At 36.2% G+C, this 25,120-nt stretch overlaps 6 protein-coding genes and 2 pseudogenes across 8 annotated transcripts; 3 read left to right on the forward strand and 5 right to left on the reverse strand.

Annotated features, from left to right (window-relative positions):
- Positions 1-5: 5 nt before the first annotated feature.
- On the reverse strand, positions 6-2,860 carry LOC104769202 (uncharacterized). The gene is made up of 8 exons (XM_010493356.3): positions 2,532-2,860; positions 2,336-2,432; positions 1,962-2,209; positions 1,501-1,656; positions 1,240-1,399; positions 993-1,138; positions 886-921; positions 6-796 (listed from the first exon to the last, which is right to left on the reverse strand). Exons 2-8 carry the CDS (start codon positions 2,409-2,411, stop codon positions 218-220), a joined length of 1,401 nt encoding a protein of 466 aa, XP_010491658.2. The 5' UTR covers positions 2,412-2,432; positions 2,532-2,860; the 3' UTR covers positions 6-217.
- Positions 2,861-2,895: 35 nt separating this feature from the next.
- On the reverse strand, positions 2,896-4,862 carry LOC104769204 (uncharacterized). The gene is made up of 10 exons (XM_010493358.3): positions 4,625-4,862; positions 4,516-4,544; positions 4,380-4,429; positions 4,202-4,267; positions 4,071-4,111; positions 3,836-3,972; positions 3,654-3,744; positions 3,483-3,554; positions 3,251-3,369; positions 2,896-3,165 (listed from the first exon to the last, which is right to left on the reverse strand). The coding sequence occupies exons 1-10, from the start codon at positions 4,699-4,701 to the stop codon at positions 3,032-3,034; spliced, it is 816 nt and encodes a 271-aa protein (XP_010491660.1). The 5' UTR covers positions 4,702-4,862; the 3' UTR covers positions 2,896-3,031.
- On the forward strand, positions 4,428-7,897 carry LOC104769205 (aspartic proteinase-like protein 1). 2 transcript variants are annotated; one of them, XM_087504324.1, is made up of 9 exons: positions 4,428-5,575; positions 5,855-5,993; positions 6,101-6,389; positions 6,475-6,702; positions 6,786-6,986; positions 7,092-7,185; positions 7,271-7,334; positions 7,426-7,497; positions 7,586-7,897. In XM_087504324.1, the coding sequence occupies exons 4-9, from the start codon at positions 6,530-6,532 to the stop codon at positions 7,822-7,824; spliced, it is 843 nt and encodes a 280-aa protein (XP_087360450.1). In that variant the 5' UTR covers positions 4,428-5,575; positions 5,855-5,993; positions 6,101-6,389; positions 6,475-6,529; the 3' UTR covers positions 7,825-7,897. The 2 variants fall into 2 exon arrangements, with proteins under 2 accessions (XP_087360450.1, XP_010491661.2); XM_010493359.3 differs by having other exon boundaries at positions 5,045-5,575; positions 6,136-6,389.
- A 90-nt stretch (positions 7,898-7,987) lies between these two features.
- Positions 7,988-10,751, reverse strand: LOC104769207 (inactive TPR repeat-containing thioredoxin TTL3-like). Its single transcript, XM_010493360.3, has 4 exons — positions 9,288-10,751; positions 8,843-9,211; positions 8,432-8,765; positions 7,988-8,329 (listed from the first exon to the last, which is right to left on the reverse strand). Exons 1-4 carry the CDS (start codon positions 10,226-10,228, stop codon positions 8,198-8,200), a joined length of 1,776 nt encoding a protein of 591 aa, XP_010491662.1. The 5' UTR covers positions 10,229-10,751; the 3' UTR covers positions 7,988-8,197.
- A 2,137-nt stretch (positions 10,752-12,888) lies between these two features.
- Positions 12,889-13,772, reverse strand: LOC147918440 (uncharacterized protein At2g29880 pseudogene; annotated as a pseudogene).
- An 8-nt stretch (positions 13,773-13,780) lies between these two features.
- On the forward strand, positions 13,781-14,502 carry LOC147918441 (uncharacterized; annotated as a pseudogene).
- A 705-nt stretch (positions 14,503-15,207) lies between these two features.
- Positions 15,208-18,011, forward strand: LOC104769208 (putative trehalose-phosphate phosphatase I). 2 transcript variants are annotated; one of them, XM_087506658.1, is made up of 12 exons: positions 15,208-15,297; positions 15,401-15,696; positions 15,802-15,942; positions 16,030-16,054; positions 16,190-16,285; positions 16,387-16,443; positions 16,553-16,654; positions 16,742-16,819; positions 16,955-17,024; positions 17,233-17,303; positions 17,436-17,528; positions 17,646-18,011. In XM_087506658.1, the coding sequence occupies exons 5-12, from the start codon at positions 16,241-16,243 to the stop codon at positions 17,700-17,702; spliced, it is 573 nt and encodes a 190-aa protein (XP_087362784.1). In that variant the 5' UTR covers positions 15,208-15,297; positions 15,401-15,696; positions 15,802-15,942; positions 16,030-16,054; positions 16,190-16,240; the 3' UTR covers positions 17,703-18,011. The 2 variants fall into 2 exon arrangements, with proteins under 2 accessions (XP_087362784.1, XP_010491663.1); XM_010493361.2 differs by having other exon boundaries at positions 15,213-15,297; positions 16,030-16,101.
- Positions 18,012-22,429: 4,418 nt separating this feature from the next.
- On the reverse strand, positions 22,430-24,265 carry LOC104769209 (uncharacterized). The gene is made up of 5 exons (XM_010493363.2): positions 24,102-24,265; positions 23,236-23,887; positions 23,088-23,141; positions 22,815-22,999; positions 22,430-22,697 (listed from the first exon to the last, which is right to left on the reverse strand). Exons 2-5 carry the CDS (start codon positions 23,885-23,887, stop codon positions 22,602-22,604), a joined length of 987 nt encoding a protein of 328 aa, XP_010491665.1. The 5' UTR covers positions 24,102-24,265; the 3' UTR covers positions 22,430-22,601.
- Between the last annotated feature and the right edge of the window lie 855 nt (positions 24,266-25,120).

Genomic DNA, 25,120 nt, shown 5'->3' on the forward strand with positions numbered 1-25,120 from the left:
TTCGGTTCTAAAGGTAACAGGAGTGAATTATTACATTATGTTGTAACAACTTGTGTGGTACAAATAACTGCAAGAGGGAAAGGTGAGGATTCTACAACCAGAGGAACAATAGTTCTACTTTGATTCGACCCAACAAATGTATCATTGAAACCACATTTTAGCAGATGAAAAGGGTCAGAACTATCTAAAAGCTATAAACTAAACATCACTTCTAATTTTAAGAATGGTGTGGAGCTCCGTAATACATGATCCCCGGTGGCTGGAAAGTAGGACCTTGTTGAGGTTGCTGAGCTGAGTTTGACTGAGGAATTTGAGGCTGTTGATTACCCATCAAATGTGGTGGTGGAGGAGGAGGCGGAAGTCCAGGTGGCATTAATGGAATGTTACCAAAGGTGTAAGGGTTGTTCATTACCGGCGGTTTGAGGAATTGTGGTGGTGCTGGATTAGGTATTCCATGGTACTGACCTTGCGTGGTGGGTGTCAGGTTCTGGGAGTTGTTGTAAGTAGGGAACGAAGCATTAGTGTCTGAAACCGGAACTGTGCTCTCTGATTTTGATAGACCAGAAGTCTTTGTTGCTTCAGCTGCGAATGAAGATAGAACAGATTGCATGATCATATGTGATGAGGTTGATGCTGTGAGCATCGCAGCAATAGATGCAGGCGTCATTTTTGATGATTTTGAGTTGTCATTTGTCTCGGTTGCGCTTGGGGCAGCGGTTGTTGGTTTTGATGTATAATCCTCATCATTAAGCCGTTTCTGCATGTTTTGGGTTTCCTCTGTTTGTTCTTGTGCTACCTAATAAAAACAAAATTGTTCCATTAGCTTATTAGCTCAGGGTATGTCACAAGCAAGGTTAAAGATGCAGTGGGGATTCAAACACGTACCTGAATCTGAGCTTTAAGATTGTCCAGTTCGGATTCCTGACACAAGTAAGCAAAAGAATGAGAGATAGATCACCAAAATAATGAATATTGCAAGTGCAGATTGGTACCTGTTCGCGTAGTGCATCCTTAAGCTGGTTCACAAGTGAAGTTCTACTTCCTTGAACAGATTTAAGTTTCTCCATACATTGTCTCAAAAGGTATTCTTCTTCTTCCAATTCTTTTGCCAATGATTTTCTCTTTGGGTTGTCTTTTGCTGGATAGGCACAAGTTGATAAACAAGAATTACATTAGACATCAATAATTAGTAAAAGAGTTTGTGTGTGTAATCAATAATTAGTAAAAGAGTTTTTTTACCAGTAGAGCAGGCTTCTTCAACATCTTTCTCCATCTTCCTGATTCGTTTAACAGCAGACTTGCATTTATTCATCTCAGCTTCTTCGTTTGAGTTTTCAGCAACAACCAAATGATATGCTGATGCTATCTTCTCAGCCACACCTCCACTTGAAGATAATTTCTGATTCCAAAGGCAAAAAAAATCCCAAAAGAGAACTATTATGACATTTGAATCAAATCAATAGAGGAGAAAAAGTGAGCTTTTTTGTTTTAGTATTTTACCGTTCTTGATGACTTTGAATCCCGTTTTGAAGATTTGGATCCGCGGGAACGCTTTTTGCTCACTTCAAGTGGCAGAGGAACATCTTCTCCAAACATTACATCTTTAAGACTCTTTGAACGGGATCCAAACACTCTTCTTTCTTCCCATATCGTAACCTAACAAATCATGTAAACCAAATATCTCAATTAGCAACTAAACTTCTTTATTCATGTTCACAAAACTCAACAGTGTCTCTCTGCATAGCATCACATCTCAAGAACCTTGCATAAATCATCATCCCTAACATCAAACATGTGATAGAGGACCAACCAGACATCCCTAATATCTTAACCTTAATAAGCAAAACATGTTCTTTCTTTCAAACACAATTGCACGACATATAAAGTAACTAACCCATTTGCAGAGAGCAAGAATCAAACGACAATAACAAAAAGCTCCAATGAAAGGATTTGTAGCTTACCAAACGTGAAACAACGCCTTTGCCATAATCATCTCCATGAGCAACAATGTCTTTGACAGCCTTAGGAAGAACTTTCCAGAACTCTTGCACAAACTCATTACCCTGACGCTTACTGTTCTGAAGAATATCATTAGCCAAATACATAAGAGGGACTTTCTGAGACATCTCTGTACTGTGAAACTGTTTCTCCCATGTCGTTACTATCAATTCAGCTTTACTCCGATTGAATATACACCAATGCGACAGAGCTTAATTCCAAAAGAGTCAAGAAACCAAACATACAAAAAAGGAGCAAAATTTACGAGATCTAAGTTCAGAGGCTAAACCTTATATATGCAAATTTAACTAAAGCTAAAGTGATTAAAAGAGGATACTTTCGATAGCCTGTTGAGTGCTATTGAGCTTAGCGAGCTTATCAATCAGGATCTGTTCACTGAACACACTACTCATCCCACCAAAACTCACAAAACCCTAAAAAAAACAGAGATTTTGGAGAAGGGAGAAGAAGAAGCTTGAATCCCCCACAAAGTGGTTTACGAATTTGAGGGAGAAGCAGCTGGATTTGCTTACAGTCGGTGAGCTGGGTGACACAAGAATGCGGCGGAGCTGAATAAATCTTGCGGCGGAGGGTAAACGGAGAAAGAACCCTAGAAGGCGGAAGCAGATACGCGTAGTAAGACCAAAACGACGACGTTTGACGCCGAAATCGATCCCTAGAGATAGGGATGGGGGAGCTAAAGTCGCAGAGAAGAGAGGAAAGTTTTGTCTTTTTTTTTTTTTTTTCGGCGTTTCAGACTAAAGATGGGCTTTTTCACTTTCTTGTTCTCCCCTGTTTTGTTCCACTTCAATTAATTTTTCATTTTTTTTCTTTAACCTAAAAAAAGAATTAATCTTTACATGGAAAAAAAAAACAAAAATTTTAAATCTTTAAGACTGTGGAGTAGATATTTTTATTATTAACTAAAAGATAAAGAAAAAGAAACTACATGGTATTTAACAACAACATTGCTTTCAAGTGTAAGCCAAAGATGGAAACTTTTTTTTTTTTATAGATCAAATTCCAATGGCTATCACTCGCTGTTGTCATCTTCTTCCTCACTGTCTTCCAATTTGATATGGTTCATGTTCCTCTCTAGAGGAGGGAGACCATCTTCATCATCATCCTCTGATTCATCACCAGATTCACCATCATCTTTCTTAACATCTACCCAACAAACAATAAATAATCAGAAGCAAAAGATTTATGTGGTGGTAATGACAGATAGATTTAACAAAAGTATGTGACCTACGTTCTTTGGGCGCGGGTGGTGGTTGTTTTGGGATCTGAGTTTGCTGAGTAAGCCAAGAATTTTGAACTGAGATGATCTCAGCGCTGTTCTGGCATTTTGAGTACTCCTTTAGAATATCCCTGTGATATATATAGGGAGACCTCGTTAAGAAAACAGATACTCAAATTGTTGTGTTCACGGATCAAAAAGCAAAATGATGTGAAGGTGTGTTGAGTTTCTTCAGTTAAGTTACTTGTTGAGAGATAAAAAGGCATGACCCCATTTGAATTTCCCTAGCAAAAGTTCTGCAGTTTCCTCCTCCCCACTGATTTGGAAAACAAATGGAGCAAGATATATTAGAAAACCGGATAATGTATGACCAATCAATGAGATGGGTTTCAGGAGAAGAAGTTAATGGACTCACCATAGTATTAAAGCTGCAGATAAAGCCTCAACACAAGATAGCTCACATGGTCTTCCATAATTTACTGGATTAGCTGCTACTAACCATGGTACTACAATCATAAAGAAAGAATACATTTTAACTAGAGATCGGCCTAAAGTCCCCAATATATATAGCAAAGGTGATTGATGTTAACTTCTTACAAAGACGAGGAGCAGTACAACGCAGCTTTGCAAACGGAACATCAGTTAGACGCGCCCAAGAACAATCAACTACAGCTAATCCTTTCCTTTTGATCAGATCATAGTCTTCCCTTGAAACACATTGTCTACCAACTGGACTGCCAATATCATCAGACACAGATTGTAGACGATTAAGAATGTGTCATTATTGCAAAATGACCCTAATAAGATACCGTAATAACAAGTAGGGAGATACCTTAAAACAACTCCTCCAAAGCCTGTGTTAACCCGTAATTCCTAACAACATCAACCGAAGCAGGATTTTCAGATGAAGCACTTAGAAAGAAGAGAAGACAACTATAAACTTTACAAGCTCATGATACTTACTTTTAACAAGTTAAATCTAGCAAGCTTACGACCTGTGCATCTCTTTGCATCACATTGACCAAAATCCTAACACAACACAAAAACGCAATAACTACATCAATGAGTAGTGAAACAATCTGTTCTTGGAATGGATTTGGATTATAGAATCTGTTTTAAACATAAAGGAAACTATGCATACCCACATTGCCAACTGAACTTTTGGAACTGCTGGTGCTTCATCCTCAGGCTCTACGAAAAAGGCACCAAGTAAGAGCATTACTTACTGGTATATTCAACCAACCAACCACCAACAACAAAAATAATAACTTTAGTACCTTGATCAAGCGGAAGTGACTCATCTTCCCTGCAAAATTTTCAAAACGAAATCTTTAACACTCACCAAACAGAGAGAAACCCTCGATTCACAAAGATAAGATATTTTACCTCCCAAGATCAGTCCGACTGGTTTGGCCACGACTCGAATTGCCTCCTTTAGATCGATTGTGTTTCCCGTAACCCATTTGTTACCGGCGATATTTCCGACAAACGCAGATGTGATTTTTTTGATCGGCTTTAGGGTTTTATATGTAAATTAGGGTTTTCTTAAAAGCCAGCCGACGACAATAATATCTCCGGACCGATGTAAAATAATGGTTTACAGTAAACCAAACCGAAAACGAATGATTGATTACAGTATTACACGTGTAGTTAAGCACACCGCTTAGGGCAATTACGTCATTTTGGGTGTTAATATTGTTTGATTAAGACAGAACCGTAAACTCAAACCGGACAAATGATTGAGCACACACGTGTAAAGTATATCGCTAGGGGTATTTACGTCATTTACTAGCACACTTTCTTCCCGTTAAGCTTCTTCTTCTTCTTTCTTCTCTCTCTTTCTCTTTCTCACTCTCTCACAGTCAGCCATTACTCTCCCTCCGACCAACATTCACACTCTCTCTCGGATAAATATCTCTCTTTTATTGATTAAAAACTTCGATTAAAACCCTAATTTTGCTAGATTGTTCGCTTGCTCGGTGTTCAAGATACTGTAACAGTGCTAGGTCTTGTTCCTGTTTCAGCAAAACCCTAGCTCCAAAAAAAAATGGCGTCACGATCTGGTTCAACTTTTTTACTCTTATGTGTACTCGTTCTAGCTACGGAGCAGACTCTAGCCTCTGTCTTCTCCTCGAGGCTGATCCATCGCTTCTCCGACGAAGCTAGAGCGTCGATTAAGATTCCGAGATCGTTTCCGGAGAAGCGGAGCTTGGAGTACTATCAGTTGCTTGCGAGAAGTGATTTCAGAAGACAGAGAATGAATCTTGGTGCTAAGTCTCAGCCCCTTGTTCCATCTGAAGGAAGCAAAACCATTTCTTCGGGAAATGACTTTGGATGGTACATTAAGTTCCTCTTTTTTATTTTGAAGTTTCTAAATTTTGTACCTTTAGATCAAAAGAAGTTACCTTTTAATTGTTTTTGTTTAGGGGAATTGTTTATTAGTCCTGTGTTTTGACTAACTCACTCTGCGCGATATGAAATTACTAACAGTCTTTTCCTTTGGGTTTACTTGTTTTTTGGATATATATATTGATGTGTCAAAAGAAGTTATGAACTCAGTAGATTAGTAGTGATCTGTTGCCTGATATGAATTTTGTGTGTGATTGTTTTACTCAGGCTACACTATACATGGATCGACATAGGGACGCCGAGTGTATCGTTTCTTGTGGCTTTAGATACTGGAAGTGATCTACTTTGGATTCCTTGCAACTGTGTGCAATGCGCTCCTTTAACAGCCACTTATTATAGCAGCCTGGTATGTGATATAAAATGATAAAGCTTGTTGGTTATATATGTAGTTAAGAGTTCGATAGTGAGAATGATGAACGGTTTAGCGCTTATTTCCAATTGATTGATTGGCAGATGCTTCCTCGTGTTTGGGGGCACCTATTCTGCAGGCTACTAAAGATCTGAACGAGTATAATCCATCAACTTCAAGTACCAGCAAAGTCTTCTTGTGCAGCCATAAGCTTTGTGATTCTGCTCCAGATTGTGAGAGCCCAAAGGAGCAATGCCCTTATACTGTTAACTATCTTAGTGGAAACACCTCCACCTCGGGATTACTTGTTGAAGACATCTTGCATCTTACATATAATACCAACAATAGATTGACGAACGCTTCCTCCTCTGTCAAGGCTCAAGTTGTTCTAGGGTGTGTTTTACTTTTACCATTGTATATGCGAATGTTTGTTTGTGTTTTAGAGTTTAGTATTGATAAGTGTGTCTTCATATTGCAGATGTGGTAAAAAGCAAAGTGGGGATTACTTGACTGGGGTTGCTCCTGATGGTTTAATGGGTTTAGGACTTGGAGATATCTCGGTTCCAAGTTTTCTTTCTAAAGCAGGAATCATGCGAAACTCGTTCTCCTTGTGCTTTGATGAGGAAGATTCAGGGAGAATTTACTTTGGTGATATGGGACCATCAGTGCAACAATCAACACAATTCCTTCCTGTCGACAATAAATAGTAACGAACGTTCTCTATACTTCAGATTATTATCCATTTTAAGATATCTTTTAGTAATTAGCACCTTGTGTTTTTGTTTACAGTATTGTGGGTGTGGAGACTTGTTGTGTTGGCAACTCGTGTCTGAAGCAGACGAGCTTCAGAACTTATATTGACAGTGGACAGTCATTTACTTATCTACCGGAAGAAATATACAGAAAAGTTGCGGTTGAGATGGACAGACATATAAATGCTACGATGAAGAGCTTTGAAGATGTTTCATGGGAGTATTGCTATGAATCTAGGTACTCTCATATGCTATACAAAACAAATACATAGAGAAAGAAGCTCCTTGGTCTTCATAAATATGCTTTTCTCCTAATGTTCTCTTGGATTTTCCTTGGTGATAGTGTTGAGCCAAAAGTACCAGCGATCAAACTCAGGTTTTCGCACAATAACACATTCGTGATTCACAAACCTTTGTTTGTATTCCAACAAAGTCAGGTTCGACCTATATACACATTTTATGGTTTATGCTAAAAAAGGCGAGATTTAGAATTTGATGTTCATCATCATGTACCATTTTCAGGGGCTTGTTCAATTTTGCTTGCCTATTAGTTCTAGTGGAGAAGAAGGCATAGGAAGCATAGGACGTATGTACTAGCCTTATTAATCATCTCTCTTTCTTACTTACATTCTTAGACCAATGTCTCCATCAATTAGACTTGCCTTTTTCTTTTGCAGAGAACTACATGAGAGGTAATCGAATGGTTTTCGATAGAGAGAACATGAAGCTAGGCTGGTCAGCCTCCAAATGTAAGATTCTGTTTTAAATAGAGCTTTAGTACTAAGACTCTTGTAAGATCCAAAAGTAAATCAAAATTGACACCTGTGTGTTTTGCAGGTCAAGAAAATGAGATAGAGCCGCCTCAAGTTTCACCGGGAAGCACTTCAGCGCCATATCCATTGCCAACAGAGGAGCAGCAAAGCAGAAGCCATGCGGTTTCACCAGCCATTGCAGGTAAAACTCCATCCAAAACACCATCATCATCATCACCATCAAGATCATCATGTAGCTTCTCTTCTATGATGAGATTATTCAACTCTCTTCTTCTGCTACATGGGGTTGTTTCTTATATGTAGAGATCAAAGATTGTCTTATCAAAAACAAAACTATTCTGCCTTGCATATATATAAGAAGTTGATCTTATAAGTCTTGCATCAGTCTTCAAGGAAATCAGAATAAATTGGCAAATGCATATAGTGCAAAAGTTTCATCTAGCAATAATGTTAGTAAAAGTTTGGATTTTTGTTCTAAATTATTTAATTACCGTCTGTGTTCGGTTTTCAAATGATTAATAGACTTCTTAAAGGATATACAATTGAATCATTGGAATAAAAAGATTCACAATTTTTACCAAAAAAGTTTGAAAAAAAAGAGAAGTAAGAACACCACGGCGGTTGTTTTCTAAATCCGTAACTTCCCGTTCGGTCTCGAGGCGGTTGGTTTCAACTTTCAAGAGTCATGGCCACGGCGTTTCACGAGCTGCTTCTGAGCCTCAGATAATCCTCTGGTCACTTCCTCATCTTCTGGTGTCTCTTTTCTCAATATCTCATAATCTCCTAGCGCCGCTTCCCAATTCCCAAGCTGCAACCACGTAGAAAGACATATTAACTTAAAATGTAACCTCTGTTTCATACTATATTCACGATTTTGCCACCTGCTATGCAAATAATTTCAAATAACAACCTTAGCGTTACAATCGGCTCTTCTGAGTCGAGCCTTGGTGTAGCCAGGACGGAGGGTGAGTGCTGCCGTGGAGTCCTCAATGGCTCGATCGAATTGGCCCATCTTAGATAGACAAGCTGCTCGGTTACATAGCAAGACTGAGTTTCTTGAGTCGTGGTCTAATCCTTCGCCATAAGCCGCACAAGCTTCTTGAAATCGTCCAGCTTTAAAGAATTCATTCCCTCTTGATCGCGCTTTTGTAACCGCCTGAGCGCGCCGGAGAACCATACTCACTTCCCTGTTGTTACCGTCCAGCTTCCCCGCTCGTTGAATCGCCTCAACCGCTTCTCCGAATCTGTTTGAACAACCAGGTTTAGGTCAAGATACCATCTACAGCTGTAAGCTTCGTATGGACTCAAAAAGAGAACAAACCTGCCGGAAGCCATGTGAACTTGTGCCCAAACGACCAAGAAACCAGCGTAACCGATCGGTCCGTAATACTTTGTGCTCATTTCCCCATCGAAAACAGGACATCTTGACAAAACATTGTCGGCCTCTTGATGTCTGTAAGTCTTCAAAAAGGCCTCTGCTTGTAATGCATATACTTGAGGAGCAGCATCGGCGCCTGTAGCTATGGTGTTTTCTGTTTCTTTGATCAAAGTGTTCCAATCTCTCACTCTTTTCGCCTCTGTACATTTGTTGAGATGTGTTTGAACCATTTTAGCCTTTGATAAGTCTTCTTGGTCAGCTTCTGGACCCGCATGCTTGAAATGATATATTGACTTCTCAACCTCTCCTAACCTGTTGGTTACACTTTTCAGAAAAAATGATGATATATAGTACTTTGAGTCACGATGTAAGGTTTTGATGAGATTACCTGAGGTACAAGTTACCCAACCGATGGTGTGCTCTATGGTAATGAGGCTCTATTCTTATTGCTTCTTTACATTCAAATATCGCCTCAAGAATTCTCCCCAATGCCGTTAAAGCCGCACTCTTGTTGCTACGATACGAAGCCTTTTTTGGATCGATGGCTATTGCAGCGTCATACAAAGCTAACGCCTCTACGAAATTCCCGTTCTTGTAATCTTCATTACCCATTATCTTTAACGTTTCCGGATCCATTCGTGTCGAAATCGCTCTACACAAAGATCCTGACTGATCTTGATTATTTGAAGCCGGTACTGGTGCAACCGATGTTCTTTTTTCCTCTTCCATCGTCTTCCTCGCCTCATACCCTCCACCAGTATTATTACCGTATCTATTGTTCTGGATAGTAGTTTGATTCCCACCGGATGCTCCAGGCTGTTTCAAGTTCCCAAGATTGCCAAACAACATCACATTGCTTGAAGAAGCTCTAACCATAGAGCTTTTATTCCCTTTTGCTTTCTGATTGTCGATGATCATGCTCTCTAGCTCACCTGATAAGCCAATGGCTTCCCTCGGAATCTTCCTCGTTTGTTGTTGTTGTTGGACTGGTCCTTGGTTATTACTTGGTTGGCTATTCCCATTGCTGCCTAATTGATGGTTACTAGGGTATGGATTCGATGTGGGTTTTGGTTTCTGTACTTGGTTCTGGACTGGCTCAGGTAAAACTTTATTTTCTTGAACCTTCCTCGGGTTATATTCTGTGCATGGAGATTTGGTGAACTGAATGTTAGCGGTGGTAGCGGTGGCGGTGGAGGCATTGCTGCTACTCATTGTGCTTCTATGGCTACCATTGTCCGGGGGACATTTCTTGGACCACAAGCCACGTCTACCAAACACAAATCCCAAAAACCTACAACGCGTCCTTTTCTCCCCTGGATGATCCGCCATCCTTCCCGCCACTAGATAAAACCGGAACCCGGCCAAGGAACAGCCAATCCAACCCCGAGAAAGGGTAATATATAAAGCTATATAAATATAACGAAACAGAGCTTAATGGTTGGTTTTTAAAGAAGAGGAGACCATTGTTAACAGGGGAGATGGGATGGAGGTAGCTTCATTTGTTCCGTGTCCTCTTCTTGAATCAACGATTTGATACAAAATGTCATTATAATCAAACGTCAGGTTAACAGGAAACGTAAAAAGGATCTACTAATAGAGGTTAAATTAACGTAAAGAAAAAGAAAGAAGAACGAGTACAAGAACTAGAATGATTTATTTTTCTCTTCTCAAATCGATATCAAATTCTCTCGATAGACCTTGTGTGTGGGTTTGTCTTCTGTTCTATTCTGTCAATTCAAGTTTTTTTTTTTTTCTTCTAGTTGTTTGTTCTTTTTTTTGTTTCTATGGCTATATTGCCTGTTGACCTGGTATCATAAGAGAAACAGAAAATGAACCTCAGATTTGTTAAGTCAATATTTAGAAAGAAAATTAGAGACTTGTCGGAACAAAAAAAAACGTCCGAGTTTTTCTCGACCTGATTCTATTTTTGGTTGATTTTTTTTTATGAGGTTCACGTTGGGTTTTTATTTCTATGTAGTAGTAAATTAAGGTGTTTACGACGACGTATGTAGCTTGCTCATAAAATCCAAAATAAACGTTGGCTTACCAAATCAAAATTCTAAGGAGATACATATGGATTTTCTTAATTAGCCATTCGAATTCAGAGTTCAGTTCTTACAATGCTAACACACTGACTCTGACTGACCCTCCCTTTCGTGATCTGTAAAACTGGTATACGTATCCGGTAGATTATATTAAAATTCAAAATTTGATAGTGAATAAACAAATGATTATTAGGTACTAATCACCTCGAAACCCTAAATTAATAACATAATAGAGCAATAAACAATTCTTAAAACGAGTGGTTAATTGGCAAATTACGTTAACCCTTAAGAACCCAACGGAAGAAAACAAAAACGTAATATTAAAAAAACAATGTGATCGATCGATTCAATTAGTCGAGAAGCAGAACTTGTGGGCTTGGTGGACACACGTACAAAGAATTTAGGGGGTGTATTGAAACTATGATTTTAAAGAATTCTATGGGATTTAGAAAATTTGGAATTTTGATAGATTTTAGGGAAGTTGATATGATTTATGGTGAAATTCTTTCAAATCCCAGCTAAAACCTTGAGATTTGGATTTCTGTATTTTTAACTAAATAAATTCTCTCAAATTTTCCAGAATCCCTAAAACTTATTAAAATCCAAATCGACAAACTGTTTTGAATAACCGTGGATTTTAAAATAGATTTTTAAATCATCAGTTCAATAACTGTGGATTTCATGAGATTTTTTAAAATTAATGATTGAATAACATATGATTTGTAAATTTTGCACAAATCATTTAAAATGTTAAGTTGAATACACCCCTTTATTATATATGTATTAATATTTGTACCTTTACTTTGTTTGCATGCTCGTAGTCGCTTTTAGGTTCAATAAAGAAAAGATCTGCCGACTTACTACTCTAGAGTAGAGAGTAGAGAGTAGAAAAAGGGTTTACCCGTTTATGTTTCCATTAAGGACACGTACTGAAGTAGACCTTGGCTCGAAGCATGACAAGAGTCAGACGAGTCATATATCACCTATAGTTTAAGTAGTGACACGTTGTTAGTCATTTTGATCTCCTCAGGGTCCTGTTTGGTTCATTGGCCGGCGAAGTATAGCTTGACACTCCTATAAGACCTCCGAATATAAACTAATAATTCATTGTTGTAATGATATGTATATATCCCATTCATATTATGTGGGGTTTAGAGGAAAAAAGATTCTTATCATGTATACATATCTATCAAATCTTGCCGACCACAACAAACAACAGTACAACACAACATTAACTTCTCTTTTTTCTCAAATAGTTAAAATTTGCTGTCTGAATTTAGAAAAGCATGTATGATTTTAGGAAGTCATAAAATTTGACAAGAAGCTAATATTCTAATTAGGTGTGTGTCAACTAGTAAATACTAAATACTAAGGGGGGTTTATTGGATCCTTGATTTTAATGGATTTAGAAATCCAAGTTAAATCATGTGTTATTCAATCATTCATTTTAAAATCTTTATTAAAATTCTGTGTTATTGGATCTATGAATTCTAAATCCTAATTCAAATCACCCCTTATTCATTATTAAAGATTTGAGTATGGATTTGATTTCATATCGGATTTGGATGGATTTGAAAATATGTTTTACTTATAAATATAGAGAATGGAATCCTTGGTCTCCACCTAGTTATTTGGGTAGATTTGGAAAAAAAATTACAATACATAATAATAATAAAAGCTACGAACAAAACAGTGTTCATGCACGAACATTCTTAAAGATTGTTCTTAAAAACACAGCAAAACAAAGAATGACATGATAATAATAAAAAGCATAACAGTACGTAACATGATAATCATGATAAATATCGGACATGATAAATATCGGACATGTAAATTATTATGAAGCACCTAATAATTATAGTAGAAGACAAAAATCATGAAGCACTTAATAAAAATAATTCAACTTATAAAGAGAAAGCAGAAAGGGTGATCGCCTAATAATAATTAACACTCCATCACGTTACGCTTAATCCAACCATGACGCTCATCAGTGGACATGCTAACAAAGACTTCTTTCATTCCTAATTGGTGAATCACTTTGACTGCATCGTAACGAACGTTTTCTTCCAAATTAGGAACTTCTTTGATAGCTTCCCATACATTATTTCTTTTCTTCTCGACCTCTCTTTGTTCAGCTTCTCTTTGTTGTCTTGTTTCTCTTTCTTGTATTAGATCGAAGAGTTTATGAGTTACTGTTGTCAATGAATTCATCTCAGCATGGACATCTGTTGAACCTTCAGATTGACTTGATGGTTCACTTACATTGTTAGTATTGGTTCTATGCTTCTTTCTTAAAGGTAGTTTGTCTAGAGGGCCCCTTGCATTGCTGCATACAAAAGACGAAGGTGTTTCATGGTCTTCCTCGACATCCATAGAAAAATCTTCAGTAGAACTTGTTTGCTTTCTTCCTGCAGTTCCACTTGTTTCAGCATCTGTACCATCACCTAATCCAATAGCATTCCCACCGGTTGCTACGTTGTCCTCAAATATGATTTTGAGATCATCAAATTCTTCAAACGTTTCATTTTGGAATTTTTTGAAATTCAGATGCCCCTAAAATAAAAGAAAAATAATTTAGCATAATTACAAATTTCAAAGTTTATTTGCTTATTATCGTATAATTTTCACCATAAATAAATCCAAATAATTAAAAAATTGATACAACCTTCCATATTCTTTTAAGGTTATATTAGAAAAACATAAGAAAAGCTAAAGTTTATATAGTTTACCTTTACATAATTAGCCCACACCTCAGCTGAAGCCGTAAACCTTTTTGTGCTTGGATCCCATCCAAACCCGGAGCTGCAACGAAGAAGATCAAGACCAGTATTGTATTTTCCCTTCAAGGTCTTATCATAACAGAAAAGGTGATATATCGCAAAATGTGTTGGCAGCTTGTAATTTGATCTTGAATTCATGTATGTGCTTAGTGGATGGGAAGGTTCAGCTCATGACTCAAAAGTATTAAATGATGCTTTGACAAGGAACACTAATCGACTACCAGTTCCAGAAGGTATGTACATGTCTTTCTATTGTAAATATGTTTTCTCAACATGACAAGTGACTGTATATTATTATTGTACTTCAGGAAAGTTTTATGTAGTAGATTGTGGATTTCGAAATCGTCGAAACTTTTTAGCTCCTTATCGTGGTGTCAGATATCATCTACAAGAATTTTCTGGGCAAAATTCACAACCAGCGAATGCAAAAGAGTTGTTTAACCATCGTCATGCATCCCTAAGGAATGTGGTTGAAAGAATATTTGGTATTTTCAAATCTCGATTTGCAATCTTTAAGCACGCACCTCCTTTTCCTTATAAGACACAAACAGAGCTTGTACTTACATGTGTTGGTTTACATAATTTTCTGCGAAAGTTTTGTCGAACGGATATTTTTCCAGAAGAAATCGAGAGTGCAGAAGAAGTTGTCGAAGAAATTAATGACGATGATAATGCTGAAGTACTTACAACCCAAGAACAACAAAGAGAATATGCCAATGAGTGGAGAGAGACAATAGCATCAAACATGTGGACTGATTCACTTGAAAATGCTACATGAGAGATTATTTTTATAAGTTCTATTTCTTTTATAACTTTTGAATTCTATTCTCTAGGATTTTCAAATCCACTTTCTTTGACTTTAAAATCCACATTATTTGATTTTTAAATCCATATTATTTGATTTTAAAATCCATGAATTCCATGTGGATTTTCAAATCTTATAAGGATTTCAAATCCATTAAAATCAAGGATCCAATAACCCCCTAAATGTAACTTGACAAAGCTATTTAACGTGCTCAATAAAGTCAAAAGATATAAAATTAATTTAATTTGGTTATTACAAGATGATAAGAGTAACTTATAATGCTTGGTGAAGCGATCACAGACCGAGACCAAGATCAAGATGGTGTCACATTGTCAAGTCTATATTATAATCCAAAATATTTCAGATTTGCTAACTCAAATTATAAATATGAATGATGGTATATAATACTTTTGACAAGTGAGAACGAAAAAGATTTATATGTTGTGTAATAATCCCTAACAAAGTAAACCGAAGAGACGCGGATTCGACGACTCGCATGGTTCGGTGACAGTAGGAGTAGGACACGCAAACATACTACAACGTACGCGAATGAGAGACCATCCAAACAAAAAAGTAGGCCCATTTAAACCCATTATTAGGCCCAGTAGGTCCCACTTTTTTTTTTTTGCCTCTGTTCTTCTCCCCCTACATAAAACCAAGCCGCAGAGTCCCTAAACTAAGCACTTGAACACACCACACAAACACTCTTCATCTCCTTCCTCTCTCTCTCTCTCTTCATCTTCATCATCTCCTTAATTTCTCTAATGGGTAAGCTTTGGTTTTTGATATATTTCATCTCGAGTTAACTAATATACTCTCTCTCTATCTCAATAACCAATCCTCTGTTTATTCTTATATTCTGTTATCTCAGTGAGCTTTGTCGTGGAAAATCCACAGACCATGTCAGCGAGTCAAAACGTTTTCGTATCAGAGACCACAATGTCAAGTATCATCCCCAACAACAACAACAACTCTTCTTCCCAGAAACTCCCTCCTGGTTTAATCTCAATTTCCAAGAAAAAGCTTCTCAAGAACATTGACATCATCAATAATGGTGGTGGCCAAAGAATCAACGCTTGGGTCGATTCAATGCGAGCTTCTTCTCCTACTCATCTCAAATCACTTCCTTCTTCTATCTCCTCCCAACAACAACTCAACTCATGGATCGTAAGAGACATCTCCATCCATTTATACTCTCTCACAAACTCTTGATGATGAGTCTTCCTTAATTCCACTTACAGTTTTTTGTTTTTTCTTGTCTGTTTCCGACAGATGCAACATCCTTCAGCACTAGAAATGTTCGAACGGATCATAGAAGCTTCTGGAGGGAAACAAATCGTAATGTTTCTTGACTATGACGGTACCCTATCTCCCATAGTTGATGATCCAGACAAAGCTTTCATGTCAAGCAAGGTTCGTCACATCAATCTTTTTTACTTAAATCATGTTTTGTAAATCTCTGTAATTAGTCACACCACTTCCGATTGCTGTTTCTCTCAGATGAGAAGAACTGTGAAAAAACTGGGTAAGTGTTTCCCCACTGCTATAGTTACTGGTAGATGCATAGACAAGGTATTTCTTTTTTCTTTTTTTTTTTTGGCATTTTCCCCACATTCTATTAGACATTTTAAAGTTCATTTTTTTTGTATTTTGTCCAAAGGTGTATAACTTTGTGAAGCTTGCTGAGCTGTATTATGCTGGAAGCCATGGCATGGACATTATAGGCCCAGCAAAAGGCTTCTCCAGACACAAGAGGGTAATTTTCTAATAACATCATAAATTTATAGAAACAAAAATATTATTAGTACTTTATATGTTACTTTAAAATTATTTAATATTTCCCTTTTTATAATTTAGGTTAAACAGTCTCTTCTGTACCAACCAGCTAATGACTATCTTCCCATGATCGATGAAGTAAGACATATTCAATAACTGGATGTACTGTATTAATTATATAGCTAGAACAAATATATATACCTATGAAGTGTTGAGTATTCATTATAACAAATAAATTTTGTAAAAGGTGTATAAACAACTCTTGGAGAAAACCAAATCAACCCCGGGAGTCAAAGTAGAAAACCACAAGTTTTGTGCTTCTGTGCACTTTCGTTGCGTCGATGAGAAGGTACAAACTGAAATCAAATCAACATAACATGTTTAGTTAATTAATGAAGAAAACTAACACTGAAATGGAAACCTAAAAATTATTCAGAGATGGAGCGAACTGGTTCTACAGGTTCGTTCGGTATTAAAGAAATTCCCTACGCTGAAACTGACCCAAGGTCGGAAGGTATGACTAGTACTTGACATTTTCTCATTCGTCAAACATATAATTATTATATACGAGAATCTGTTTTGGAATCTAATTTTGTTTTACAAAACAGTTATTTAAAAATTTTGTTTTTTGGATTTATCGATCGAACAGGTTTTCGAAATCCGTCCTATGATTGAGTGGGACAAAGGCAAAGCTCTTGAGTTCTTGTTAGAGTCACTTGGTGAGAGAGTACTTGAGTTTTTAATATCATGTTTTTTCCTTAAATCTATATTAAAGCAAGAATTGTGTCTCTCGTCCTTTTTTATTTATAAATTCATTTTTAATCGAATAATCATTTTTCATCATCAGTATGGTTCTCAATTCAACGGTTACACAGTTTAGATGTACTCAATTTTGAAGACTGAAATTTTAAACTTTGGATACGACAGGATTTGGGAACTCTAACAACGTTTTCCCGGTTTACATCGGCGACGATCGGACCGACGAAGATGCATTTAAGGTATATCTAATTAATTTTTCTTGAGGTATATCATATAACTAGTTTTTTCATATACTATTAAAAAATTCTATACTTAATTAAGTTACCACACTAATGACATATGTTTATTTAAATTGGTGCCATGTAAATTAGATGCTACGAGACAGAGGCGAAGGCTTTGGCATTCTTGTCTCCAAGTTTCCCAAGGACACCGATGCTTCGTACTCTTTGCAAGATCCATCCGAGGCAAGTCTATATATTATGCTTATAGTTTGCATATATGTAAACTATATACATCTATGAATTTCGTAGTTAGTGGTTTTCTACTCGTGCTAACTTCATTCCTAAATACGGAATGAACAGGTGATGGATTTCTTGCGACGATTGGTGGAATGGAAACAAATGCAGCCAATAATGTGAACAATGTTCGAGATGCCAGCGGACATATTGGTGAATTTATATAATGAATATGTACATATATGCCTAACTTTTCCTGGAACGTTTGTAATTGGTAATATATGTTTAGGGCAATATCTTGAACTGCCCCGGTCCCCTTAGGTTCATTTTCTTGTTCATCGCATTTTGTTTTTGTAAGAAAAAAAAAAAGATGAACAAGAAAAGAAGGTGACAAATCTGTTTCGAGTAGTCTAGCTACTAAGTTGGTAACTATCTTTGTGAAAGTATTATGTAAACGCGTGTTAATTAATAAAGTAGTTTTATTTGTTTTCACCGAGTTGTTATATATCAATGGGTTTTAACTTTTAAATCTAACAAAAGGGATATAAATGAGAATCTTTTGAAAGTAATGGTTAGGCCAATGTTTGGTACAGTAGTTACTGAAATAGCTATATTCTCCTTCTCTATTATTTTTCAGTTCTTCAAAACTTGTATACGTATTTATGTACCATTTTTTATTTTAAAACTTTACACCAAATTTGGAGACTGTAACTTGTATTTGACACATATTTAGTAAACAAATAATTAAATATGTAGATTTGGTGTGAGGAATTCGAAAATGTGTGATGTATCCAGATTTGTCTCACTTTGTATACTTGTCTACTGACACTTTGCCACATAGCCTCTGATGGGGTCCAAGTGAAACTAAATTATCAATTCAAATCTGTCTGGTACGTACTTTTCACTAGTATAGAGACGATCGACGGAACCTAACCAAGTTAAACCGCATCAAACCACGAATTTATTACTTGTTTTCTTGCTCGGAGTGGCAAAGGCAAACTCTGGAAACTTGGACGTCTTATTTTGTTTTATTGTTATTTTGGGTTAAGTCTTGTTTCTCTTCGTGCATGTCCTTTGGCCCTGATTACGAACGCTCTGTATATTTATTTGCTGGTACGAGACAAGTTTATTATATCGTATTGTAGCAGATTTTGTAGTTGTTTCAAATCCAAGATAATTATTACGATAATGCTTCATTTTTTCATTTTTTTTTTAATCGTGTGAATTTCTTATGGACGAGATTTTCCCTACAAACGTTAACATATCCATTTGTACATTTGGACTGTATATCTTTTAGGTCAGAGACGAGTGAATCTCTAAATTTGTAATATTATCGGCTCAAATAAACTAGTTTCAATTATAAATGATGATCCGCACGTGTGTATCAGTAGAGTAACGAACGATCGAATATAACAAGATGTGAAACCTGAACCTCTCATATTTTCTCAATACATATATACTCTAGCCGTGTAACAAGCAATTAGGATATTCTCAAGTGGCAAATTTTATCTAATGGCGGTCTCTCCAAATCGTGCTCTCTTGTTGGAAAGGAGTTTCGACTCAATGGAAAGACAAAAAAGTTTCAGTCCAAAAGTTCGCAATTAACCGTAAGAAAACAGTCACGAGATTGTATTTTACTTTTACTAAAATGTGTGACATATTTGGAGTATATACATACTATTTATTTATTTAATAACCCATAAGCTTATTTACGAGTTAGACAAATTAAACCACAAATAGATAAATTGTATATGTCAAGCCCCAATCTCTGGCTTTTCTAAGTTACTGCTTTCTATTCTAACTCGAATTAGTGTTTACGTCTTTTGGAATCTGCCAGTGGAAATGGTATATACTATATACAGAGACATATATATATGTGAAAATCATATATATTATATGTTACATAGATGGACACATATATGAGTGGCTATAACATCATCAGATGCATGCACGTAGTCTCTGTGAAAGCTGAAATATGTGTATAGAGAAAAGTTATGACTATACGTATAGTGTCATAGCAAATCAATAATAGTGGATGGTCATTGTGGTCAAAGCTTTTTGTCTATAGCTTTTGGGTGTATAATGCGACTAACTATCATAATAAGGCTGCATGTTTTTTCAGTCCCTTCAGATGTCGACATATCACCACTACCCAATATAATTACTTTTATGTATGTGTATTCTCATTGCCCATGACCTTAGATAAAAAATAGTAACATACACTAGAAACCCATAATTAAGTTTCCGTATTGAATTTGAACTTAAAGGATTTGTTACATTTTCGAATATCGTTTACATTCCATGATGGACGACGAAATGTATACAACGATTTGTAGAACCAGTTTAAAACAGTATAAAGATTTGATTTCTCACATAATCCACACATTACATCTCTTACGTAGGAATCCCACAAATGTGTTGAGAATAACAAAACATACGAAGATATTCATCAATGTGTAAAAAATGAATTCAGATCAATGTTGCGGGAAACTTCTAAAATTTAGCAAATGTAGTAAAGTTCCAATTCTAACGTGGCAAAACGAAGAGTTGAGATTGGCCAAGTTGGATTCCACTTATAAGATCGAATTGAAAAGAAAAAAAGGTTATATTATTAAAAGAGTATACGGACAAAAAACTAAAAAGGAACAAAAAAAGAACGAAAACTGAACACATGGGTGGGAACTGGGAAGGCAGGAAGCAGAGACAATAAGACAGTTCCAAAGAGTTACAAAGTGTTGTCAAACTAAACTCACTTCTTCACTTTATATGAACGTGTAAAGATGGATTCCACTCTTTGCTTTCCCTTCGATCCCTTTCACTGGCTTATTCTTAACTCTCTAGAGGCTAATTAACATATATTAATTAATTGTTAGCTTAATCAAATTATCTGATTATTATACTTTCAAATCTCAATTATTGGTGATTAAGGAGTCTCTTTACACCACTAATCTCATACTTTCAATTATAATATATTATTAACCACGTTAAATGAGATACGTCTTCTAGAGTAATTGGTGTCTATACCAAAGAGGGCTTAGTTAAAAGGGAATCTAATCTAACCAAATATTGAATTGTTTAATTATATATGCATATGCTTAAATCAATTGCAAGAGCATCGGCTAAACTATTAATTATAATTGTTTATGTATAATAGTATCAAATTATGTGGATCATTGGAGATGGTAGTGAATGAATCACGTGGAAGAGCTCATATTTCATGTACTCGACTTATTTATTAATCAAGGTTTATGTAGTAGACTCTAGAAGTTTGTTTATAAACTATTCGCTAATCCCGTTTATAATTGGTTTGTCCATAATCAAAAGCATTAAAAAGGAAGGTATTTTTCTGTTCTTTCTTCTTCTCCATAAAAATAAAATTATTTTAAACATATACTGTATTGTATCTGCATGTTTGTCAGAATCTTGAGGGTGAAGAGAAGGGATGGTCTTATTTTTTGGGCTCCCGTAGTTTCGTTACACGTGTACGCATTGGCGACCGGTCCCCGCTTTGAGGGTCGAGCTTTCCATAAGTCTGTCTCTGTCTTCAGCATTTTATCATTTTACTAATGAATTATTTCACTCACATATACTATCATATATGCGTATGTGAACTGTATAGATCGAACCGTTTATGATCTAGTTTTTTTAGTATTGTAAGAATAACGTAGTTGGTTAATGCATACATCACATAGTAGTATATATGTGCATGAGTGCATCGTATTATATTGAATATGAAAATATACTTTAAAATGTTCACTCATGCTTTAAAATGGGATGCTTTAAAATGGGATGCGATCTGCCTAACTAGCGTACCAATGAATATGTGTCACATGGGGGGAACTCCTGCAAAGGACAATGCCATAACATTGGGGAGCCAAATTACTATACACGTCCGTATCTGTCGAACGTATCTGAACATGAACTGTGTAAGTGTAAGACCCAAGCCTATAATTTTTTTTTTTTTGGTATCTCAACCAAGTATAGCTGTATAGGAGTACTAATTAAGAACTTTTCTAATTCTGGTTTTAATGTGAAGACTGAAGACTAATTATAAACTTCATATCCACTAGATGTTAACGTTTCTGAAGCTTTAGTACCCACTGTGTTTATCGCAATGGTCAGCAAAATATATTCGACATTGTTATTTTGTACCCTAGAAGATCGGTTGAACACTTGAACTACCATAATTAATTCTTCCAATTCTATTTATAGTACTAATGTATTGAAAATGATGTTTCTCTGTTATTTTGGAATGGCGGGAAGTATTTTTCACATTACTACTAAGAATAAGCCCAAACGTTTGCAAAATTCTAAAGAGCCCATTAACTAAATTAACAAGGTTCATAATTGGACGTCTTGAGAGTCCTAATAACATACTACGTCTACGTGGGCATAACTTGCAACGTACGTGATGCAGCTTCTTCACTTCTTTATCACTTGAGGAGGGATGGTCTTTTTGTCTTTTTTTTTCTCTCTCCAGTTTATATTTTGGTTTATTGGTTCACTGTGAAGTGTGAACTGTTCACACAAGGTTGGCAGTTTTTGGCAGCTTACTTGAAAATGAAATCATTTATCCGAAAAAAACCAGTTTCAAACAGGAAAATCCATAGCAGACAAACCACACAACCCATCATAGAGTAAGGTCAGCTCTCAGTTTAGATCAAGATTATATATGAACACAGAATGGTCAATTTATAGAACACTACAACTTAAGTTTTTGGTGGTCTTTTGTATGTCAAATAAGTAAGCATTAGACGAATTCGAAATTCTTGATATAATAAGTTTAACAACCATGATTACGTATAGCTCACTAAAGTTAAGGCATAACAAAGAGTAAAACAGAATGGTCAACTGATTCCATAGAAATACAAATAGACCTGTGTGTAATTGAGAGAAGAACACAACACAAAGAACACAAAAAAGAGTTTGAGAGAATTACTAACACCACCAGTAGTCTGACACATACATAATCATTTACGAAATCAAACATCTATACATTGCGTCCAGATAATATAATTTTCAGAAACAGAAGTTTCGATTCATTACAGTCTTTGATCAAGTTGAGACTCGAAAAAGAGTACTTTACTTACTAGGGGTTGTGTGAGGTGTTTTCATCGCTCTCTCCAAATCCATCTTGCAGTCTTCTCGAAATTTTCTCATTGTCTCAAAGCTCTTTTGCTGCAAAAATTGAAAAAACTCAGGTTTATAATGTGTATACAAAAGCAAAGATTAGCTTCATAAACCACTTTTGCATTAAGCTTTAAGAACAGATGAGAAGCTTCCAAAATCACTTACAAGTTGGCTTTTTTCATGATTGAGGATATCACCCATGCTAAGAAAGAGCGACCTCCATTGCCCCATGAGTTTAGATTCTTGTTTACCAGAATTAGCAGAGTTCACTGTGGCATGAAAATCTGTAGGCCATTCCTTACCGTTTCTCTGAATCAAGTTACTAGCCTTTTTCTGACTCTTCTTCAAGGCTGCCTCAGAGCAAAAAAAAAACAAATCATATAACAATATTCACAAGAAAAACTTCAACAGCTTGTGGTCAAGGTAACTGTGACTTACCGGATAACCGACCTTTGGTGTCCTGGTATTGAATATCTGACCAAATATACGCAGCTGAAGCAATTCATTCATAGCAAATATCCAAGTCAGATATATAGAAATCAAGAGAAACAATATGTAAGAGAAAAAGAACTGAAGAATCAGAAACCTTTAAGGCAAAAAGAACAAGAGCATGATTGAAGCAAGTCATCTCCCATATTCTGATCCACATGCTCTTCCTTCCTCTTAACATTTGAGCATCTACCCATTTCAAATGATCTCGTCAAATTCAGAGAACTAGGCAAGTCCTCCCGTGCATGTGGATCCCGCCGTCTCTCGGCATTGCCAGTTACCACAGACGAAGCCAACCCTTCACCAGCAACATCAGTTAACTCTCGCGCACCGTCTCTATCACCAGGTTCAAAATAGATCTGCTTACTTCCCTCCAATGCTTTCCCATCTCTTCCACTAGAGAATTCCATAACAGCATCATGATACTCCTCAGACTCTTCTGCTCTCTCATCAGAATCACCAACACCACAACAACTAGTCTTCTTCTTATCATTAGAAGAAGACACTTCATTTGTTGTATCAACAGAACTAGCAGCATTCTCCTTAACCAAATCATCAACAACTAAACAAAGCCTCTTTGAAAACTTCTCTCTAGAACCTTCATGAGCAATGGCTTTACCAGATTCATTAATCAAATCACCCAAAATCGAAGAAATCCCTCTTTTAGCTGGAAGATTCGTTAAATCACACAAAGCGGGTCGGGTTTGTTCCGACGACGGCACTACTAATTTGCCACTCTCTTCAGTCATCTTTCCAAAAATTCACACCCAACAAAGAAAAAAGATCAATACTTTCCAAACAAATATACACGACTGATGAAGAATACTAAAGAACTCAATTGAAAGATGAAAACTTTATAAATCCCAGATGAGAAATTCAACCAAACAAAAGAAACCCTTAAATCGAAATCGTAATTTCGCGTGCAGAACGATGGAAAATCCAAGAATTTGAGTGGTGACTGACCTAGAGAGAGAGAGATTGAGAGGATCCGTCGGTGGGGAGAGGATCTGATTTGGGTGGTGGGAAAAAATTAGGGTTTTTGATTTGGTTGAGGCGGGAACCGTGCGGAGTTTCCGATCTCGATTTTGTTTTTGTTGGAGTCGCGTTTTCGAAATCGTAATTATTATTATTATTTAATGAAAAAAACATTAAAGTTGAGACAGGAGGGAATCTCGCTGGGTCCCACTACTTTACTGAGCCGGGATCATGAATTAAAAAAGCCCAATAGTTTTGAGACTAATAAGCCCATTACAATTTATTGGGTCTGTTACAATAATGAAAGAACAGATAATCTTTTCCCAAATTGGGTGTGTGAATGTGTGTCGTCCTAGTTTTGAAGTATGTTAAGAACTAATGTTTTTTAAAAATATTTTTTCCGAGGTAAGAGTTATTAATATTTGATTTTCTATTTTCTATTTATTTTTTAACATTATGAAAAATATATAATTGACTTGAAATGTTACATTACCTTAAGTTTCAAGCATATGACATCATTGAGATTACTTTCAGTTCGAAGCAAAGCAACCGACAAGTCCCAAAAATGTTTCTCGTACACTCCAATCTCCATAAGACATTAAAATTGGTAGGAGAATTGTAGTCTTCTTATGTAAGCTCATACGAAAGCGTCGTAATTAATAGTATTGCTGATCGTAGCCTGATATCATCAATAATCCCCGATATCACTCGCTTACCGTCTGATCCAATGCTTTCATGATTGCCGCAGCAAACAATAAAAACAATTGAGATTAATTATTAAGAACGGAAAACCAGTTTTTAATCGTCAATAACATTATCAAAAGACATGTATCTAATGAATAAAGTATTTGTGTCTGCTATGTCAAAACATTGAATAATTTGATTATAATCTGAAGTGCCAATCTAACTTTAATTGCATCCATGATTTTTATTTTTATTTTTATAAACTTAAATACAGATCAAAACAGCCCTATCAAAATTTGTTTTTGTTATATACTAGTATTAAT

This window comes from Camelina sativa, chromosome 20 (assembly GCF_030686135.1).
Source record: "Camelina sativa cultivar CO46 ecotype springtype chromosome 20, ASM3068613v1".
NCBI classification, from domain to species: Eukaryota; Viridiplantae; Streptophyta; class Magnoliopsida; order Brassicales; family Brassicaceae; genus Camelina; species Camelina sativa.

What these genes read in the sequence shown, in the direction of transcription:
- LOC104769202 (XM_010493356.3), bottom strand. Translation starts at nt 2,411, where the DNA reads ATGAGTAGTGTGTTCAGTGAACAGATCCTGATTGATAAGCTCGCTAAG. An exon ending in AGGATGCACTACGCGAACAG is followed by an intron (nt 922 to 992) that starts GTACCAATCTGC and finishes TACTTGTGTCAG; the next exon opens with GAATCCGAACTGGACAATCT. An exon ending in ATCTTAAAGCTCAGATTCAG is followed by an intron (nt 797 to 885) that starts GTACGTGTTTGA and finishes TGTTTTTATTAG; the next exon opens with GTAGCACAAGAACAAACAGA.
- LOC104769204 (XM_010493358.3), bottom strand. Translation starts at nt 4,701, where the DNA reads ATGGGTTACGGGAAACACAATCGATCTAAAGGAGGCAATTCGAGTCGT. An exon ending in AGTCGGACTGATCTTGGGAG is followed by an intron (nt 4,545 to 4,624) that starts GTAAAATATCTT and finishes AAAATTTTGCAG; the next exon opens with GGAAGATGAGTCACTTCCGC. An exon ending in AAGTTCAGTTGGCAATGTGG is followed by an intron (nt 4,268 to 4,379) that starts GTATGCATAGTT and finishes GTGTTGTGTTAG; the next exon opens with GATTTTGGTCAATGTGATGC.
- LOC104769205 (XM_010493359.3), top strand. Translation starts at nt 5,286, where the DNA reads ATGGCGTCACGATCTGGTTCAACTTTTTTACTCTTATGTGTACTCGTT. An exon ending in TCGGGAAATGACTTTGGATG is followed by an intron (nt 5,576 to 5,854) that starts GTACATTAAGTT and finishes TGTTTTACTCAG; the next exon opens with GCTACACTATACATGGATCG. An exon ending in TTGTATTCCAACAAAGTCAG is followed by an intron (nt 7,186 to 7,270) that starts GTTCGACCTATA and finishes TACCATTTTCAG; the next exon opens with GGGCTTGTTCAATTTTGCTT.
- LOC104769207 (XM_010493360.3), bottom strand. Translation starts at nt 10,228, where the DNA reads ATGGCGGATCATCCAGGGGAGAAAAGGACGCGTTGTAGGTTTTTGGGA. An exon ending in TTGGGTAACTTGTACCTCAG is followed by an intron (nt 9,212 to 9,287) that starts GTAATCTCATCA and finishes TGTAACCAACAG; the next exon opens with GTTAGGAGAGGTTGAGAAGT. An exon ending in GTTCACATGGCTTCCGGCAG is followed by an intron (nt 8,766 to 8,842) that starts GTTTGTTCTCTT and finishes TTGTTCAAACAG; the next exon opens with ATTCGGAGAAGCGGTTGAGG.
- LOC104769208 (XM_010493361.2), top strand. An exon ending in GCTTCTCCAGACACAAGAGG is followed by an intron (nt 16,286 to 16,386) that starts GTAATTTTCTAA and finishes TTTATAATTTAG; the next exon opens with GTTAAACAGTCTCTTCTGTA. An exon ending in CCGACGAAGATGCATTTAAG is followed by an intron (nt 17,304 to 17,435) that starts GTATATCTAATT and finishes CATGTAAATTAG; the next exon opens with ATGCTACGAGACAGAGGCGA.
- LOC104769209 (XM_010493363.2), bottom strand. Translation starts at nt 23,887, where the DNA reads ATGACTGAAGAGAGTGGCAAATTAGTAGTGCCGTCGTCGGAACAAACC. An exon ending in TTGTTCTTTTTGCCTTAAAG is followed by an intron (nt 23,142 to 23,235) that starts GTTTCTGATTCT and finishes GAATTGCTTCAG; the next exon opens with CTGCGTATATTTGGTCAGAT. An exon ending in CACCAAAGGTCGGTTATCCG is followed by an intron (nt 23,000 to 23,087) that starts GTAAGTCACAGT and finishes GCTCTGAGGCAG; the next exon opens with CCTTGAAGAAGAGTCAGAAA.